Source organism: Phocoena sinus, chromosome 9, assembly GCF_008692025.1.
Source record: "Phocoena sinus isolate mPhoSin1 chromosome 9, mPhoSin1.pri, whole genome shotgun sequence".
Lineage (NCBI taxonomy): Eukaryota > Metazoa > Chordata > Mammalia > Artiodactyla > Phocoenidae > Phocoena > Phocoena sinus.
Window position 1 is genome coordinate 75,782,351 of NC_045771.1, and position 18,108 is coordinate 75,800,458.

The window sequence follows — 18,108 nt, forward strand, 5'->3', positions numbered from 1 at the left end:
GACAAAACTCAGAGCATCAATTAATGTTCTGTATTTTTTCACACACATATTTGATGTGGACTATGAAACAGAAATTTTTTTATAGTTTAAAATAGAATTTCTATTATTTTTAAGAGAATATTGTGACCACTTGAACTTATGTCAAGCTTTAGGCAAATTTTCAAGGATTTATAGCCAAAACTTTAGCTCTTCTTAACATGAGGAACCAAGCCAGTTAGGAATTCTCCTTGCACAATTTTTTTATTAGATTACACTGAGACTGCCTTAATAAACCATGATAATGGAAAAATGCTTATGCACTTATATCATGGTTAGTAATGCTACAGGTATAGTTTTTGTTTCACATACCAACCATCTTGTATATTAGTAAATATTAATGTGGCTGTGACAAAATTAAACAGTCTATTCCTTCAGACTCATACTAATTCCATAAATTTAGGCTAATTTGTAACCGTTCATTACTAAACTGGAGAAAAATAAAAATGGATTTGGAAAAACAAATTGGCTATTGGTCCTTTATTCTGAAAATGGTCATTTGGAATCGAATGAAAAGGAATGAAAAGGAATGAAACTCCTAACGAGTTAATACTTGTAGACATTTTATTGTGTCTCAAATCACAAAGCCATGGTTTATTTAAAGTTGTCAAGGAAATGTCCATAACAGATGGGAAAAAATAACATGAATATGTCTACCATGGACCAGTAATGAAAGTTAAAGTTCAAAACACCATAAGACTATGTAAAAACAGTATATACTCTTTTAAAATGTAGAACACAAATCTGTGTGAGGGACATTACCCACTATTTTCAAATATTTTTCATTTCAAGGTCTCCTGAATGGTGCTACAACATGTGAAACAGTAACAGGCAAAAGTCTGGCGGCCAAAACCATATATTCCTGTGGGTGCCCACTTTGCTGTGCATCTTTAAGTATTACGAATGCCTGGCTCTCACCCTAGACATTCTGATTTAAATAGTATGAGGTATGACCTGGGCACTGGGATTTTTAAAACTTCCCACATGACCAATGTGCAGCAAAGTTTAGAACCACTGCTCTATTCTGATTCTTTCAAATTTTGAAAACTTAAAATGAAAGTTATTATGGATACCCTGGGTACTCCATACCCAGCAGGAATATGCACCTCCAAAGGTCCTCAAAGCTTCATATTGCCCTGCGCTGGTAGGCCAATGCGCTGGTATATTAATTTCCCAATTAGCTAGTGCTTCATAAACTTTTTTTTTAATTGGGGTATAGTTGCTTTACAATGTTGTGTTAGTTTCTGCTGTACAACAAAGTGAATCAGCTCTATGTATACATATATTCCTTCTCTCTTGTACCTCCCTCCCACCACACACCCCCCATCCCACCCACCTAGGTCAAAACAGAGCACTGAGCGGAGCTCCCTGCACTATACATCAGGTTCCCAGTAGCTATCTGTTTTACACATGGCAGTGTGTATATGTCAATCCCAATCCCCCAGTTCATCCCATACCCTCTCCCCCACCGCATGTCCACACGTCCATTCTCTACATCTGTGTCTCTATTCCTGCCTTGCAAATAGGTTCATCTGTACCAGTTTTCTAGATTCCACATATATGCATTAATATACAATATTTGTTTTTCTCTGACTTACTTCACTCTGTACGACAGACTCTAGGTCCATCCACGTCTTTTGACTGAATACACTCTAAATGAAATTTTTATTTCCTAGACAGACCAAAGCATGTTGGTGAGGTAGTATGACATTGCTACTTCTGCTTCCCTAATAGAGGTTTAATGAGACTAAGAAGTTCCAAACAAGCCCATTCCCCATTGCTAATAGTTGTCTTCAATGTGAGGGCAAGTGACACAACACTGTAAAGCAACTATACTCCAACAAAAATTAATTTTAAAAAAACAAAAACAAAGTAAGGGCAAGTAAAATCTAACTGAGGTAAATGCCAGAGGCCACTGCAACTGAGAGTAAAATCAGCATGGCACTGTTGGTGACAACCAAGAATTGTCCATTTACACTGCAGAAGCAGTTTCACAAAAGATCTATTAACGGGATCATTAGTCCAAAATAGTTATAAACTGTTGAAATTATCCAGACATAACAAAGTCAATGATTACTAAAATTTAACAAAATTTTAAAAGATAAGCATAAGTAGCCTAACAGAATAGAAAACAATCTACTAAACTGATTGGCACTAAATAGTTTTCTTGAGAGTGTTCACATATATTATTCAATTATATTCTTAGAATAATGTGTTGGTGCACCTCTGAAGCAGGCAATTTGACTCCCATTTACAGACAAGGAAACTGAAGTTCAGAAAGAGTTAAAACAACTATTGTATGGGGGATCTAAACAGTATAACATACTATAAATTCTAACTCTTCAACTCATTAAAGTCAATTTGAGTTAAATATTCTCTTATAGAGATTTTTCAATTACATTTAACTTACTGGCTTAGATTCCTGGCCATTTCATAGAAAGCAAATAAATTACTTGGCTGAACACAGAGCAAGAGCAAATAAATCTCTAAGAAAACCTAAATAAGTCATAACTCTCAAGGTTAATTTATTTTTTTAATTGAGTTTATTTTTTAAAAGATGTCAATGAAAATTAAAATGGTGCTGCAACGTGAAAATATAGAATTTTGCAGGAAAAACTAGAAAATGACAAGAATATTATATAAAATAGCAATAGGCAAATGGATTGCTAATCACATTCACTGGGATAATGGTAAAGATCTGCAACCCAAGAAAAAATAACATTAATTTTTTTTAATCATGAAATTAACTGGCATGTGGAAAAACAAGATATGTTTTTCCACAAGCAAAAATCTTTAATTCATTTATGTATGTTATCACTCAAAAATGGTAAAAACCACAAAACTTTTAAACTGCTTATTAAAGTAAATTCATAGAAAGAAAAACATGTAATTCTGCACAGAGCTAGAAAGAAAAGAAATATAATTCTCAGGAAAATTACAGGATAAAGAAAGATAATTACATAGCAAACATCTGTTATGTTATCTTGCTCCCTATTATTTCTCCAACTTCTTCCCCTATATAATTCTGTGATCCAACCCCCCTACACACAACTTCTTATTGGTCTTACTATTCTCTAGGCCTGGAATGCTCTTCCCCACATAGCTACGTGGCTCACCTCCTTACTTTCTTCAGGTCTTTTCTCAAAACCTTCTCAGTGAAGTCTTCCCTGATCATCCCATCAAGTTTCAATATTCCCCATATTTCATATGCCCTCTTCCCTACTTTGTTTCTTTTTCTTCTTAGCACTTCATTACTTTCTAACCTACAATTATTTATCTTGTCTACCAGATGTAAGTTCCATGAGGCCAGGGATTTTTATCTGGTTACTGCTGTATACCTAGCTCCTAGGAAAGTAGATTGCATTAAGTACGTGCCTAATAAACATTTGTTTGATAAATTGAACGAATCTCCAGTTATGAGGTGAAATTATTAAAATAAATAAAGTTGAAAGACCATAAAGAAGGAATGAGAAAGGTAAGCTGGGAATGTGTTACTTGACTTGATAAAATGAAAAAATAATGTATAGCGTAAAAGAATTTTTAGGGACTTCCCCGGTGGTCGAGTGGTTAAAACTCTGCACTTTCAGTGCAGGGGGTGCAGGTTCAACCCCTGGTCGGGAAACTAAGATCCTACATGACGGGTTGCATGGCCAAATAAAAAGAATTTTTAGATGGCAAAGAAAAGCAAAGGATTTTTGTTTTAGAAAAGTGTAGTAGCTGCCTCTAAATGTAGGTTTAGTAAAATGCTTATTAACATCAGAAAGACTTTTTATTTTTAAATCTATAGTTCTTTTATTATGTTATCCAGAGGATGAGAAGAGAAAGTTATTCTTTCTTTAAAAAGACCATAAAGGAGATGTTTTAAGGGAATATAAATGCATAAGAAAACAGAATCTGCTTAAAAGCCCAGAACTTAAAATTTTATGCAAAATGTGTCATGATTGTTCTATACCTATAAAAAAACAGTACTTACATTTGACTTTAAATAATTTGAAAAGTTCAAAAAAGATCCAAAGAGAAACTTCTCAGAGAATATTTTATTTGTATAACCTCTATAAATAGGTAATATGCTCTCCATGTACAGATATGAGGAGAGTTAAAGAATACTTTTAACAGACATTTCCAAATTGATTCTCAAAGCCACTCAAATCATTTCTCCCTAGAAAATTTCTTCTGGCTTTGAGGGAGAAAAAACAAGTGAAACAAATTGCAAATATCATTAAAACTGATCATGAAAAGTTGTGATTTCTCTCATATGTAACTTTATAATCCCAAATATCTATTCCATTATGTCAGTCATGTAACTCTTTATCCTAGCTTTAGCTTCTATTTTTTCACAGCTGCCCTACTTACTAAAAATGACAATTTAAATAAAGGAACAATTTATTATTCACAGAATTTACACAACTCTGTACTCAGACTGATTCATAAGTCTAAAGGAATCTGGAAAAAAAAAAAAAGACAATCAAGGTGAATCCAAAAAAACAACAAAAAAAGAAAGGAACCTGGTTATGACCTAAGACACTTGCAAATCCATTTGCAAAATCAATAAAATAAGCTGACATTAAAAGAAATTAATCTGTATCATACAATTTTGACATTAATTATGAAAAGTATTTTAGAGTAGACCCCAGAAGAAAGTCATACATATTCCTTTACAATTTATAAGATATATTTTAAATGTCATAAAATACCTGAACAATTTCATATTACCCAGTTTGATGTTTACAATTCATTCTATTCAATGGAAGACAAATGTTTTCTATATTCATTAAGCTATTCATTGCAGTGTTATCCATAATAGCAAAAAGTTAGAAACAAATTATTTAGCATATTAAGGAAATGGTTAAGTAAATGCTGGAATATAAACTCAATGTGGTGTTATGTAGCCATTAAAATAATGGGACTTACTAGAAGAACTTGGGAAAATGTTTGACAGTGTTAACAAAAGCACAGCATGTAAAAAAAAATTAATTAGACCGTAACTATGAAAAATACATATATGTATGGAAAAAAAAACTGTAAAATGGTAATTGTTTAAATACCGGGATTATAAGTGAATATTCCTCTACCCAGTTTACTATCATGTTGTTGCACTGTTTTTCAATAAAATAAGGAAAAAAGAAGTAAATTGCTCAGTCTATATTATAAATTTATCATTTATTCACTTATTCATGCATTCAACTATTTCTTGAGCACCTATTACGTGCTAGACATTGTTTTAGACTCTGGGGATACAATGGCCAACCAGACAGACAAAGACACTGCCCTCACAGAACTTACATTGTAGTATGGGAATTAAGTAAACAAGGGAATTTTAGATAGTGGAAAATGCAATGAAGAAAAGAATAATGGGAAAGAGTAAGCAGGGTAGTGGGGAGAAAGTCTACTTTAGACGGGTGGTCTGGGAAGACCTCTTTGAGGAAAGGATATTTGAACTGAGATCTGAATGATGAAAAAGCACTGGCTACACAACAATGTGGAGGAAGAGAGTTCAAGCTGGCACTTATTAATAATTCAAATCTTAGCTCAAATATCCCCAATTCCTAGTACAAAGACCCTAAGGCAGAAATGGCTTAGAACGTTGAAGGGTTAGAAGGAAAGATGAGAGTGGTCTTCAAATGAGGTCACGGTGGTAGGTAAGACATCACCAGGGCCACCTATGCCATAGTACAGAGCTCAGACTTTTTTCTGATTGCAATGGGCAGCCATTGACAAGTACACAGATAAATTATTCGGGTACTTTATTAGCATTCTTTATCAATAGAAGTCACATCTGTATAACACAAAATATTGAGCACGAAGTGTGCCCTGGGTTAGAAAGAATAGCACTGTAACAGTCCACAGCCTGGGCCAGTAATTTGCAAGGCAGATTAGAGTAAAGTAAAGCTGCCATAGAAACACAGAATAAGGTCCTGGCAGTTAAGGAGCTGCACTCTGAGCAAGAACATGAATTACTAAGATTTAGTAATATTAATCCTGAAGCCAGAAGCAGAATTTCCAGGTAAGAAAAGAGCAGCCTGGGTCACAAAGAAAAAACACAGTCTGGACAAGAACAATTTATTTACGGACACACTGGTTAGGAAATAGTACCAGATTCCTTAAGTAAGAACAGGCAAGTCTTTAACTTGTGTATATAGTAAATGACACAATTCTCCTTATCGAGGTAAATTCAATTACTTGCAATAACTTGTCATCTTTATTAATCTCAAGTATAAAAAAAAAATCTCTTTGAGAACTGCCAACACTGCTGCTGGATCAGGTGAATCCTCCATGATTAAAGATCCTCAAGACCAGAGAGACCAAAAACAGGTAAGCAACATCTACTAAAAAACTATCTATAAAAGCTTATTTCTTCCTCCGTGCGCATTGTACAAGAAATGCTCCTTAAAAGGTTGGGGGAAGGGTAAAGCTCAATAATAAATAACAATAATAATAAGTTCCTTAACTACAGCCAGAATTATATAAGGCATCCTTAGTAAAAAAAAAAAAAAAGTAGAACACAGTCATTTACAAACAACAGTTTTTGCCTCATAAAACAAATAATTTTAACTATCTTGCTTCTCTGTAGAAAAAATTACTTCATTTTATCTAGAAATAAACTAAGATTTTTTGTTTGCTTCTAAAGTTGGCCAGAATTCTTAAGACTACTGTCTTCCTCTTTAAGCCTTATGTTCACATGTGTCAATTGTATTTTAGCTCTCTGGTCAATATGTCCTTTTTCTTTGTGTCACCCAATATTTTCTAATATATTATTTTGTCTTCCATGAGTAAAAGGTCAATATCAAAAATGTCAGTTAAAATTCATGCAATGCTAAGTTTGGTCAGAAGGAAATGCTTATTTTTGGTTCTAATGTTTTATCATCTATATTGGGAAAAGAAAATTTGTTCCTCAAACAGCATTTTAGAATCTAAAAATAATGGAGCTTCTCAAAATGATTTTTTCTAAATTTCTTTAAAAAGTTTAAACAACTTTTAAAATAAAAACATAAGCATTATAAATTTCTAATTGTACATGTAGAATTCCAATAGTCAATTCTTTAAAGTTTGCTACTTTTGAGTTTAAAATTACCATTTCTTCATTTTTCAAAATGCTTTTATAACTATCAGCAATTTTGCTTTTCCTCAAATGCTTTACTTATAAAGTCATAAAATCTGATTAACAAAATAAATGTTCCGTGTCAAGATTTATGGCATTTACCTTCTGCAGTATCTAGAAAGACTAGGTTAAATGTTTTGAAATATTTACAAATAATCTTTTTTTTAAATATTTAACTAAAATATACCTCTTATAATTATTCCAATTTGCTCAACAGTTAGAAAGTTATTAATGTCCTATTTATCAATATGTTATTATATGATAGAAATTATTAACATTTTCTAAATCAATATCCATTTTTTAAAATAATCAGTTTTAAATTATTTCCCAACATGAATTGCATCTTTTTATTGTTCCATTTCTTATCTCATCTAATAAGTGAGTCCTAGCTCACTGGGAAAACTGAAACAAGTCACATTTTTTGTCATTTTTTAAAAATATAATCACAGGTATCTTTGAATTTTATTATAATCGTTTAAATTTATTTAACTACCTTGGCATCCTTTAAATAGGAACTTAATGCTGAAAATGCAATAAACAGCTGTAACAACATGAAACTTCACTTTCTTTAGATTCACTCTATGTAAACTATATTTTGTTTCATTTTTCACTTAAACATTCCATACAATTAATTAAATACTCTAAAATTCTCAGGGTACTGATTTGGTATTACTAAGTTAGAAGACTTAAAAATATATATAGTATTTATTTTCCATTCTTTTTTTTTTTTTTTTTTTTTTTTTTTTTAGATTTTTTTTTTTTTTTTTTTTTTTTTTTTTTTTTTTTAGATGTTGGGGGTAGGAGTTTATTAATTAATTTATTTTTGCTGGGTTGGGTCTTCGTTTCTGTGCGAGGGCTTTCTTTAGTCGTGGCAAGCGGGGGGCCACTCTTCATCACGGTGCGCAGGCCTCTCACTATCGCGGCCTCTCTTGCTGCGGAGCACAGGCTCCAGACGCGCAGGCTCAGCAGGTGTGGCTCACGGGCCCAGCCGCTCCGCGGCATGTGGGATCCTCCCGGACCGGGGCACGAACCCGCGTCCCCTGCATCGGCAGGCGGACTCTCAACCACTGCGCCACCAGGGAAGCCCTATTTTCCATTCTTTTTCACTGCTTAAAACTCTGTACTCTTGGATCTCCTAAGTCAAAATAATGATATGCAATATTATAAAAATAAACCATTTAACATATTCCAGGACCAAAAGCAGGGCAAAATTCAAAGAATCTAGATTACAAATATTGCTTTTATTGTTACACCTACCTGTTGCAAACAGTTGTAACCGTACATAAATGAGAATACAAGTTCAATCTATTCTATTTACCTGTCAATTTGGGACTGAGACAACAAGCATTAAAACAACTTTCTAAAAAATCCTGACTGTAATGGTGTTATACATGTCAGATAATAAAGTACTATACCTCAGGGCTTTAGAAATTACAAAAAAATCATTAAACTGATCGTTACTATTATATCACATATGTATACTTTTTTGTTTGATATTACACTCAAACTAAACATGTTTGTCTCAAATTGAGGAAAGCCAATGAAAGGGTTGATCAATCACAGGATGATCTGAATAGCAAGCTGGCTAAAAAAAGCTTATCAAGAATACAATTATTGAGCAGTTAATAAAACAAAGTAAATAGTTTTAAATTAATAAAAGTCAGCCTTTACAGAGTGCTTTAAAGCATACCAAAATGCTTTTCACTGACTTGTCTCATTATCTCACAAATACACAAGTGGAAAAAAGGTGGGCAGTAATAAAGAATTAGGATTTCACTAGATAAGACTTTTATCAGATAACTAGTTGGCAAAAATTATAAGCACTCATTATTTGCAACAATAACTTAATTAGAGGACGTTTATGGAATGGGTATTTCAACAACCATTTTAAAAGAAAGGAGGAAAGTTGTTACATTGTTCCAAGTATAGATAATTTTTTAAAAAGTGGAAGAGTGAGTCATAATGGTGGCGGTGGTGAGGAAAGAGACAAAGAAAAAAAATAGCAATTAAATTTGCTCTGGGAGAGGAGAAGGAATGGAAAAGTACAAGGAAATAAATAAGTATAGATTGTATAATAGAATCTTGTAGAGAATCATTCAGGGATTTAAGAAAAAGGGCTCTCATAGCTGAAATGGTAGATAATTAAAATAGCTTTAGAAGCAACATTTAAGAATAACTATAGAACAGAAGCATAATTATAAAGAAATACCTTCTGTTTTCCTTTCAGTTCTGTTTATTTTTTAAACGTAATAAATATTTAAGAAAATAAAACTGCATTTTTATTATTAATTTTAAAATTTGATTATTTCACTGTTTTATCTTATTTTTCTTATTGGAATTTTCATTTTGATTCTTGTGACGGTCATAATCTACTCACATTCTTCTCTTACCTTACTTAATGCTTTTTAAAATCTTTATTCAATTATTATCTTTCTCTAATTGCATTTTACTTTCAAATTATGACTTCTAAATAGCCCTCAATCTGTAGGTGGCTCAAAAATCTAGGTTTAAAAAATACATACTAAGTGAAACACAATATGCTTAAAATAATTAACAAATCTATATAAATATATATAAAGCTATTAATTCTGAAACTATGACCCTTGAAAGTCAAAAGCAGCAACTCTACATTGTAATTTTACTTTCCAAACATATGTATTGACATGGAATTATGAATTCATTAAACCTTTCTCAAAAATTTATACACAAAGTTTAAAAAGTCTGAAAACACAACATTAAGTTAAGCCATGCCAGTACAATATTAAAATAATTAAGTGAAAAGTGGGGAAAATCAGGCAAACACACTAGTTCTCAAACACGTCTCTCCAAAACAATACTTCAGCTGAAACCAACCTTTCTTTAAAAATCACCCTATTTAGTCACTGTCTGATCCGAATTAAAATTACAGGGCCTTGCGACATCTCCCTGGCTTGGGATGTTGATAGTCAGGGTGGATAAAGCATGCTGACAGAGGGCAGTGGTCAGAGGGTATATGGGAACTCTGTACTTTCCACTCAATTTTGTTGTGAGCCTAAAACTGCTCTTAAAAATAAAGTCTATTAATAATAATAATTTAAAAATTGAACCGTCCAAAGTATAATTCTAGATATTTGGGTTGTTATTTAACAATAATAAGATGATGGCAAGGGATATATGTTCTGAAATGTGTGGAAATGCTAAAGCTAAAGTAATTTTTTACCTTCCAAAAGGACATTTTCCATTAAAATATAAACTATAGATAAATTCTTAACTTTAAGAAAAGAATGGCAGATCTGTGAAGCTTCAGAGAATCCTGAAATATTGATACATTCTAAAAGAGCTCAGGAAAAAATTTTTGAATGCAAATGATTAAAATTGTTCCAAATTAATTTTCGAAAGACTAAACCATGAATTGGTTTTGGCTGTAAAGACAAAGAGATTTTTTCTGTTACAAATAATGAAAAGAATACATGTGATTAACTGCTCCAATTTAATGTACTTGTTTGCTTGTGCAATTTTTGGTGACTCAGATGTGCAAACACACTAATGGCTTAATTATGTATATTCCTTAATGAAAAAGGGAGATGGAAAGAAAAAAAGAAAGTTCTGCTTGGCTGCTTCTGTGGGACAACCTCATTTACTCCTGCCCCTCTTCTCCCCAGCTAGGATGGAAAATGGAGAAAAAAGGAGAGAGGCAATAAATAAAGACATAAATATGGAAGCAACCTAAATGTCCATCGACAAATGAATGAACAAGGAAAATGTGGTATATATACAATGGAATATTATTTATCCATAAAAGAAGGAACTCCTGTCACTTGTAGCAACATGGATGGACCTTGAGGGCATTATGCTAAGAAATAAGTCAGACAGAGAAAGACAAATACCATATGAGATTCCTTATATGTGGAATCTAAAAAAACTCCTAGATACAGAGATCAGAGGTGGGAAGAGGGAGTGGCTGAAATGGGTGAAAGTGATTAACAGGTACAAACTTCCAGTTATAAAAACATAAGTCTTGGGGATGTAATGTACAGCATGGTGACTATAGTTAATAATAAGACTGTATGGTGTATTTGAAAGTTGCTTAGAGAGAATATCTTACAAGTTTTCATCATGAGGGGAAAAAAGCATAACTATATGTGGAAATGCATGTTAACTAGACTTACTGTGATCACATTTCACAATATATCCATATATTGAATCATTATGTTGTAGACCTGAAACTAATGTTATATGTCAATTATATCTCAATTTTTTAAAAAGACACAAATAAAAGAAAAAAGAAGAAAAAGGGAAGAGATCCAAGAAAAGAAAAAAAAAAGGGCCAATTGCTTTCTTCTTTCCCAGCATTAGCAATAACAAGGAAAAAGACAAGGAGTAAAAAAAAAGAGTATTCCTTAAAGTTCATGTTTCTTGTCCCTTCTCCTTCCCCAGCCCTCATCATCACTGCCTTAAAGTTGCATATTCCATATTCCTACCGTATGATACAGTTCAGGGTCTGGGAAGAAATCCCTCCTCCTGGGAGGGTTGGTGTGGGAAGGGAATGGTAGGGATAGAGGTGGAACACGAAACACATTTAGCATTCCATGAAACAAAGAAACTCTAAATGTGTTTTCACACAGTCATAAACTAAGCTTACATGCTACAGTGCTGTGCTTCAGAAACATTATAAGATGATAAGGCTTTTGTGGATCACCCAGGAATCCACATGCCCTTTAACATTGTTTCTGCAAAAATTAATAAAATTAATTAATAAATAAAAATTAATAAATTAATTTTAAAATAAAATTGTTATAATTTATATATAAATTCATATGTGAATGTAATATAATAAACATAATTTATATAAACAAATATAATTTACAACTTGAGAATGATCTATATATTTAAGAACTATAGTAAAGATACCTATCTTCCCCACAAGAAGCCAGTGTCAGCTAGAGCCCAGGACAATGATAAGGTTTCAAATAGGAATCAGGACCATGGAGATGAAAAACAGAAAAGCTTTCGATTCAGCAAAACAGGGTAACAATGAAAAATACTGCTCTAGGAAGGAAAGCCAAGACTACTCTAAAAAGGGAGAATGCAACCTACCTGTAGAGATAAATAAGGACCTTGGACTAGGAATATTTTAGAGTCCACTGGATAAAGAGAATTCACACTGCAGAAGAGTGGTAAACAAGACTTAGCTACATTCTACATGCGCCTGATTTGCTTTTCACAGTTCGTTCTCTTTAAATCCTCATCCTTGACTTTTTTGTTTTCATAAACAGGAGTTGCCCAAGTAGTTGTTAAGACTGAATAAGTGTAGGGAGACAGATGACAAGTAAGGTTAAGGCTGTAGCCTTAAGACACTGTGCCAACCCTTCAAGTGGTAGCCAATATAAAATCTGGAAGATATGTAAGAATCTAGTATATACAATATATTCAAGTAGTCTTCTCTTGTTTTGGTAATTTACTGCTATGCAATATTTCTGGAAAATGATTTCTATTTTATTGCAAGGTACACATCTTATTCCATTAAATGCACTTATGGACACATACACAAATCTTCTTTCACACATACATACGTGCACATACAATTAAACTTCAATATTTCACATTTTTAACTGCAGGACCTATATTTTTCCCCTAGTTCCCAATATGTCCACCGAAATAGAAAGAAGGGAAGGTGAAAAAGGAATTAAAATTCATTCTTGCATTTCCTGTAGTGGTAATTTTGGAGCAATTACAGCCACAACGGACGCATACGATCTGGTTCATTGCCTCTGTGTATACTTTCACTTGCTAATGCTTAAACAGAAAACGGATCTCTAGGGGAACATGGTGATATCTAATTAAATGACTTTCTACCTGTAATCTAGTTCCAAACTGTAGCATAATTTTCACTAAAGAAACTGATGTATGTTTAGACGCTGACTATATGTTTTAAACAGTAGCATAATTTGCCTTGATAATGGCAAATATTTACCACCTCTTTTGTGCCTTCCTAAAGGACTTTCGAGAATTGGTCACATTACTTTAAAAAAGGAAAAGATAGAAAATGATCATTGGTTAAGCTGGAAAATTTCATCATCATTTTTTTTTGGACATACTTTCTCCTAGATTCCCTGAGTAGAAACAATGGCAGCTGTTCTCATCATCAACTTTCTATTTTGTAGTGAATAATCTCACTCTTCTCACTTTTGCATTTTCTCTATAGATATCACAGAGACAACTGGAACTATCAAATATACCAAAAGGAGCTACCATTTTCATTGCAGTTTGTAGCAAGGAGAAAACAATCGATTTTGTTTTACTCCAATATATATGTTTGCTTGGAGCAAAGAAATGGCTTTTTGCTTCCTATTCTATGGTTAACTTCTAGGAAGGTGACAGTAATCTCCTTACACTGATTCTTGCCCACTACAACAACTTCTAGGTAGGAGGCGAGTTATAAAAAGAACAAGAAATTAAATAAAAAATAATAAGTTATAAGAGAATGGAGAGAGATGGAAAGCATTAAGAAGGTCATGGTAAATAAAATTCACTTCCAGTAGAATTTTTAAATAAAATGAAGCAGTCAAGAAGGGATACTAAAACAAACAATCTTACAAGAAAATTAACTTCTAGAAAATAGAAATGCCTAGAGTTGTATCAATACCATGGGATTCTTTACCAAGACGTCCAGAAGAAAATGTTAAAGTCCCTATTGGTTGTTCCATTTCAATATGCAAGTTTACCTGCTAAAAAGTTGAAAAATCAGAAACATTAAGGAATATTTGCAAATAGTTGTGAATAGAAACCCAAAATGTATTAATAATTGAAAAATGCATTTCCTACTCTCCTACTGTGTTGAAATAAAATTTAAGAGCCAATACAACATTTAAATAAATTTTCATCCGTGTATGTAACACAAGGGGCTCTGTATTCTTATTGCCTGCCATTCATGGATAAGAAATGAAAAGTTAAAGGTGATCCAACAGCTCTTTATTCCATGCCACTATGATATTATTTACTAAATTTGGAAGTTACAGCACCTTAAGTACAGAGAAGAAGGGGACAGCAATAACAATCCTCTAATTTGAGGAGTGCTTTATTTCTTACCGTGTCTTTTCCACCTATGACCTCTTATTGACATGCTGGTTACTGCATTTCTCGATATTCTAGAGGAAGTTGGTGTGATTTCAACTTGAATACACCTTGTACCCTCCTTACTAGATTTCATGGCACCATGAGGCAATGAAGCCTGTATTGCATTGGCAACCTAAAAAGGAAAAATATAGTTCAAGATTGGCATTAAACAGATGTATTATTATACCCTTAGATAAAACAAGATGTTAAATTCTTTTTTCAATTTGTTTATTGAAGTAGAGCTGATTGACAATGTTGTGTCAACCTCTGCTGTGCAGCAAACTCGCTCAGTTATCCACAGACAGACACATTCTTTATTTATAGTCTCTTCCATTATGGTTTATCCCAGGATATTGAGTATAGTTCCCTGTGTAAGACATTAGGACCATGTTGTTTATCCCAAGATGCTAAATTTTAACAGATTTTTAAAAAGAATAATTCCTTCAAGATCTTTCATAAGATCCTCTAAAATGAGGAGTAAGAACGCAGAAGGAAACATGGTTAAAAATATATGTGATGAAATTTAAAATTCCAAAATACTAAACTATATTTCCAAATGCCTAATGCTAATTAATAAATGCAGCTTGAGCATGTTAATGAGAACATTCTTAGAAGCGAAAATGACTATTCATATCAGGCTAAGACGTTAGCCTAATGAAATTTTCAAATTATATATACCTTTTACGAGTAACAAATTTTTCTACTATAACAGGAACATGAATCACTGAGTACTAATAATGTATTAATGCACTACAAATGGCTACTTCTCAATTTATAGTTCTAAATTGAGAAATTTTAAATTACAAAATTTACATAAATAAGTGAGACACCTACCAGCAATGGCTCTGGATATAATTCTAGCTGGGCTCTGTATATAATATCATCCAATGCTTTTTGAGCTAGATCCCATTCTCCATTATAACTATAAAATTAAATGAAGTATAATTACTTTAAATTAATTCTATATAACTGAACAAGATATAATGAGAAACTGTTTATCTTTAATAAGGAAAATAATAGATCGTATTAGCACATTGCTTAGCATTCTACCCTCATTAAATATATATTTCTAAATCTTTGAATTCCTTTCAACTGTATCTGAAAGCCTATTAGTAGCAAAGAAAATTTTACAGATGTAATTTCTTCTCTAAAGAACATGTCTATTTATAGAACAGACAGCCAAAAAGCTAGGCAATCTCAAAGCACTTTACTCTTTCAAAACAAGTCAGAGCATAATAAATTATATACATTAGAATAATGTTCAGAACACTGTATGGTCAAACTACTCTGTAACTCGCATGGTTTTTAATGAAAATCTACAACTACTGTGGCTTGCAGCATCCTAAGTAGTTACTTCTTTGCATTCACATAGTCATTTAGAAGTGTACGTGACATATGCTGCAAATATCACAGAGATACTGGGAAAAAAGTGCACGTGTATATTAATTTTCAAAGATATGGCCAAACTCTTCCTAAAAATTGGCTAAATGATGGAACGGACAGAGAAATAATGGCTTGCTCATCTGACAACAAAATAAAGAAGTGTGAATTACATCAAGCGTGCAAGTGAGGCCTAAAAAATGGAAGCAGCATTGCTCTCACCCTAAAAACAAGATAAAGCCAGGTAATCTACAAAATCATAACTTCTCATGAATCCAACAAGGAGCTAAGGTCACAGGGCAACCAAGTAGCCTGAAACCCAATGGCAGCCAGGTGCCCCTGAAGAGAGTGAGGCCACAATGCAGGTGGGTAAAAAGAATTCAGCTAAACTTTTCAACAAATTTCTAAAAGCCAGGTGTGGGCCAGTACAAGAGTACAAAAACTCTGGAAGCAGATACAAGGGGACGTCACACCCACTCATAAGCTCTTCTCCACAAACCACCTTTAGGCACTCATAAGAAAAACTAAGCGCAAGGCAGGGGACCAGAGAAAGCTGCTCTTGGTAGTGCAGGCCTGAAGGAGAAGAGTGGCCACCAGAGCAGGAAAGACACCAGACAGATCCAGCCAGACACTTTCAGTGGAACAAAAATTTAAAGCCTTTGGGGAAAGAGCAGAAAAACCCTTTCACCCCGAGGGCGGAGGTGAAGACCAACTCACTCTCGCTGTGAGGGAGAGAAAAAGAAAAAAAGCCTCTACATGTAGGGGAGGATCAGGAAATCATCCTATGCTGAGAAGAAGGAAGGCCAGAGGTCTCCTACCACTGGAGGGGAGACAGAACCACTGAGGAACTCCCACCCAGATAAGCAGGGACATAGGGCCTGCTTAGAACTGAGGCTAGACGAGGACAACAGAAAACACCACTTCTCCTCCCCGCCACCCCCAACCAGGCTAGTATACATCTAGAAACATGGAGCAGCACTCTACTGCTGGAGGAGGGGCAAGAACACAGAGAGAGACCCTCTCTGAGGTACAGACACACCCAGAAAGCTAAAAGCTGAGGACGGAGCAAGAGTATTGAGGAAAAACTCTCCAGCAATAAGTAGCAGGTAACATAAAAGGAATTTGGAGTAGGTGGTGCAATACAGGTAATCATAGCAGCAACGAATCCAGTCCCAGCTCACTCCTGCCTACAAAAACTCTACCAACATCCTAGAAAAGAGGCATATCCATTTCTAGGCATAAATAATATTTATCTCAATCTTTACTGTCCTACCCATGAACAAAATAATGATCAATCAAATATTACAAAGCACACAAAAAGCAAGAAGAAAACAACCCACTATCAAGAGACAAAAACCAACCGAACCAAATTCAGAGATGACTCAGATGTTGTACTTACTTGGGAAATTAAAATAACTGAGATTAATATATTAAATGCTCTAGTGGAAAAGAGGGACAACATGTATGAACTGACGGGTAGTTTAGCAGAGAGATAGGAACTATAAGAAAAAGCCAAATGAAAAGGCTAGAAATAAACACAGTAACAGAGATGAAGAACCCCTCAGTGGGCTCATTAGTTGACTCAACATAGTCAAGGAAAGAATCAATGAACATGAAGATAGATCAACAGAACTTAATCAGAAACACAAAGCAAAAAGGAGAGAAAATAAAATATATCAGAGCATCTAAGAGCTGTGGGACAATACTAATGGTCTAACACAGGGGTCAAGAAACTTTTTTTTAAAGAGCCAGATAGTAAATATTTTGGGCTCGTGGGCCATACAGTCTCCACTGCAACTAGTCAACTCTGTCACTGTAGCACAAAAGCAACCACAGACAATACATAAACAAACAGATATCACTGCTTTTCAATAAAACTTTTTAAAAACCAGGGAGTATGCCAGATTTGGCCCAAAGATCATAAATTCTGCCTTCAGTTAAGAAGTTTATAATCTACCGGGGAAAATTAAGGTATCAAGTGAATATAATATAAAGTATAGTAAGATATGTGTAGTAAGAGAAGTAGAAAGTAGTAAAAGGGTGCAAAGAAAAATACTAATATCTCAAGTATCAAGTAAGACTGAGCATCAATATTAGAAATTAATAGCAAATTCATAATAAAATTTGATGAAAGAGGCTCTAAGATGTTTCTTAAGAATTAAAATTTCTGGAAATGGAAAAGAGATATTCATTAGGGGAAAAATGCTACTTGGAAATTACAGCAAAAAAAAAATTGAGTAATGAACAAAGAAACTGTAAGTGTATTTAGGTGTCACTAATTTTCATTCTGTCCCTGAATTAAAGAAAGACGATGAAGTGTTTTAGTTGGTTACAAATTCTTTGGGATATTAAAAGATATGTTTTAAATAATAAAACTATTATCAAGATATTGATTCATATTTTTTTCACAAAAATATGCTGATTGTTTATTGAGATTATAATATAGCAACAATAAAATAACAGACTATAATTTTCCAAAGAGATCAAAGATTAACTTT

At 33.4% G+C, this 18,108-nt stretch overlaps 1 protein-coding gene across 15 annotated transcripts in view; it reads right to left on the reverse strand.

The window, feature by feature from the left end:
* FAM126A (family with sequence similarity 126 member A) overlaps positions 1 to 18,108 on the reverse strand; it is a 179,816-nt gene that overhangs the window by 99,043 nt on the left and 62,665 nt on the right. For all 15 annotated transcript variants that reach the window (XR_004351501.1, XR_004351502.1, XR_004351500.1 and 12 more), the window contains exons 9-10: positions 15,065 to 15,152; positions 14,204 to 14,363 (exon numbers count right to left, since the gene is read on the reverse strand). Coding sequence is in view for 3 of the 15 variants with exons in the window: in XM_032643588.1 (XP_032499479.1) it covers positions 14,204 to 14,363; positions 15,065 to 15,152 (248 nt within the window). In the remaining 12 variants the exon portion in view is untranslated. The remainder of the gene's footprint in view (positions 1 to 14,203; positions 14,364 to 15,064; positions 15,153 to 18,108) is intronic.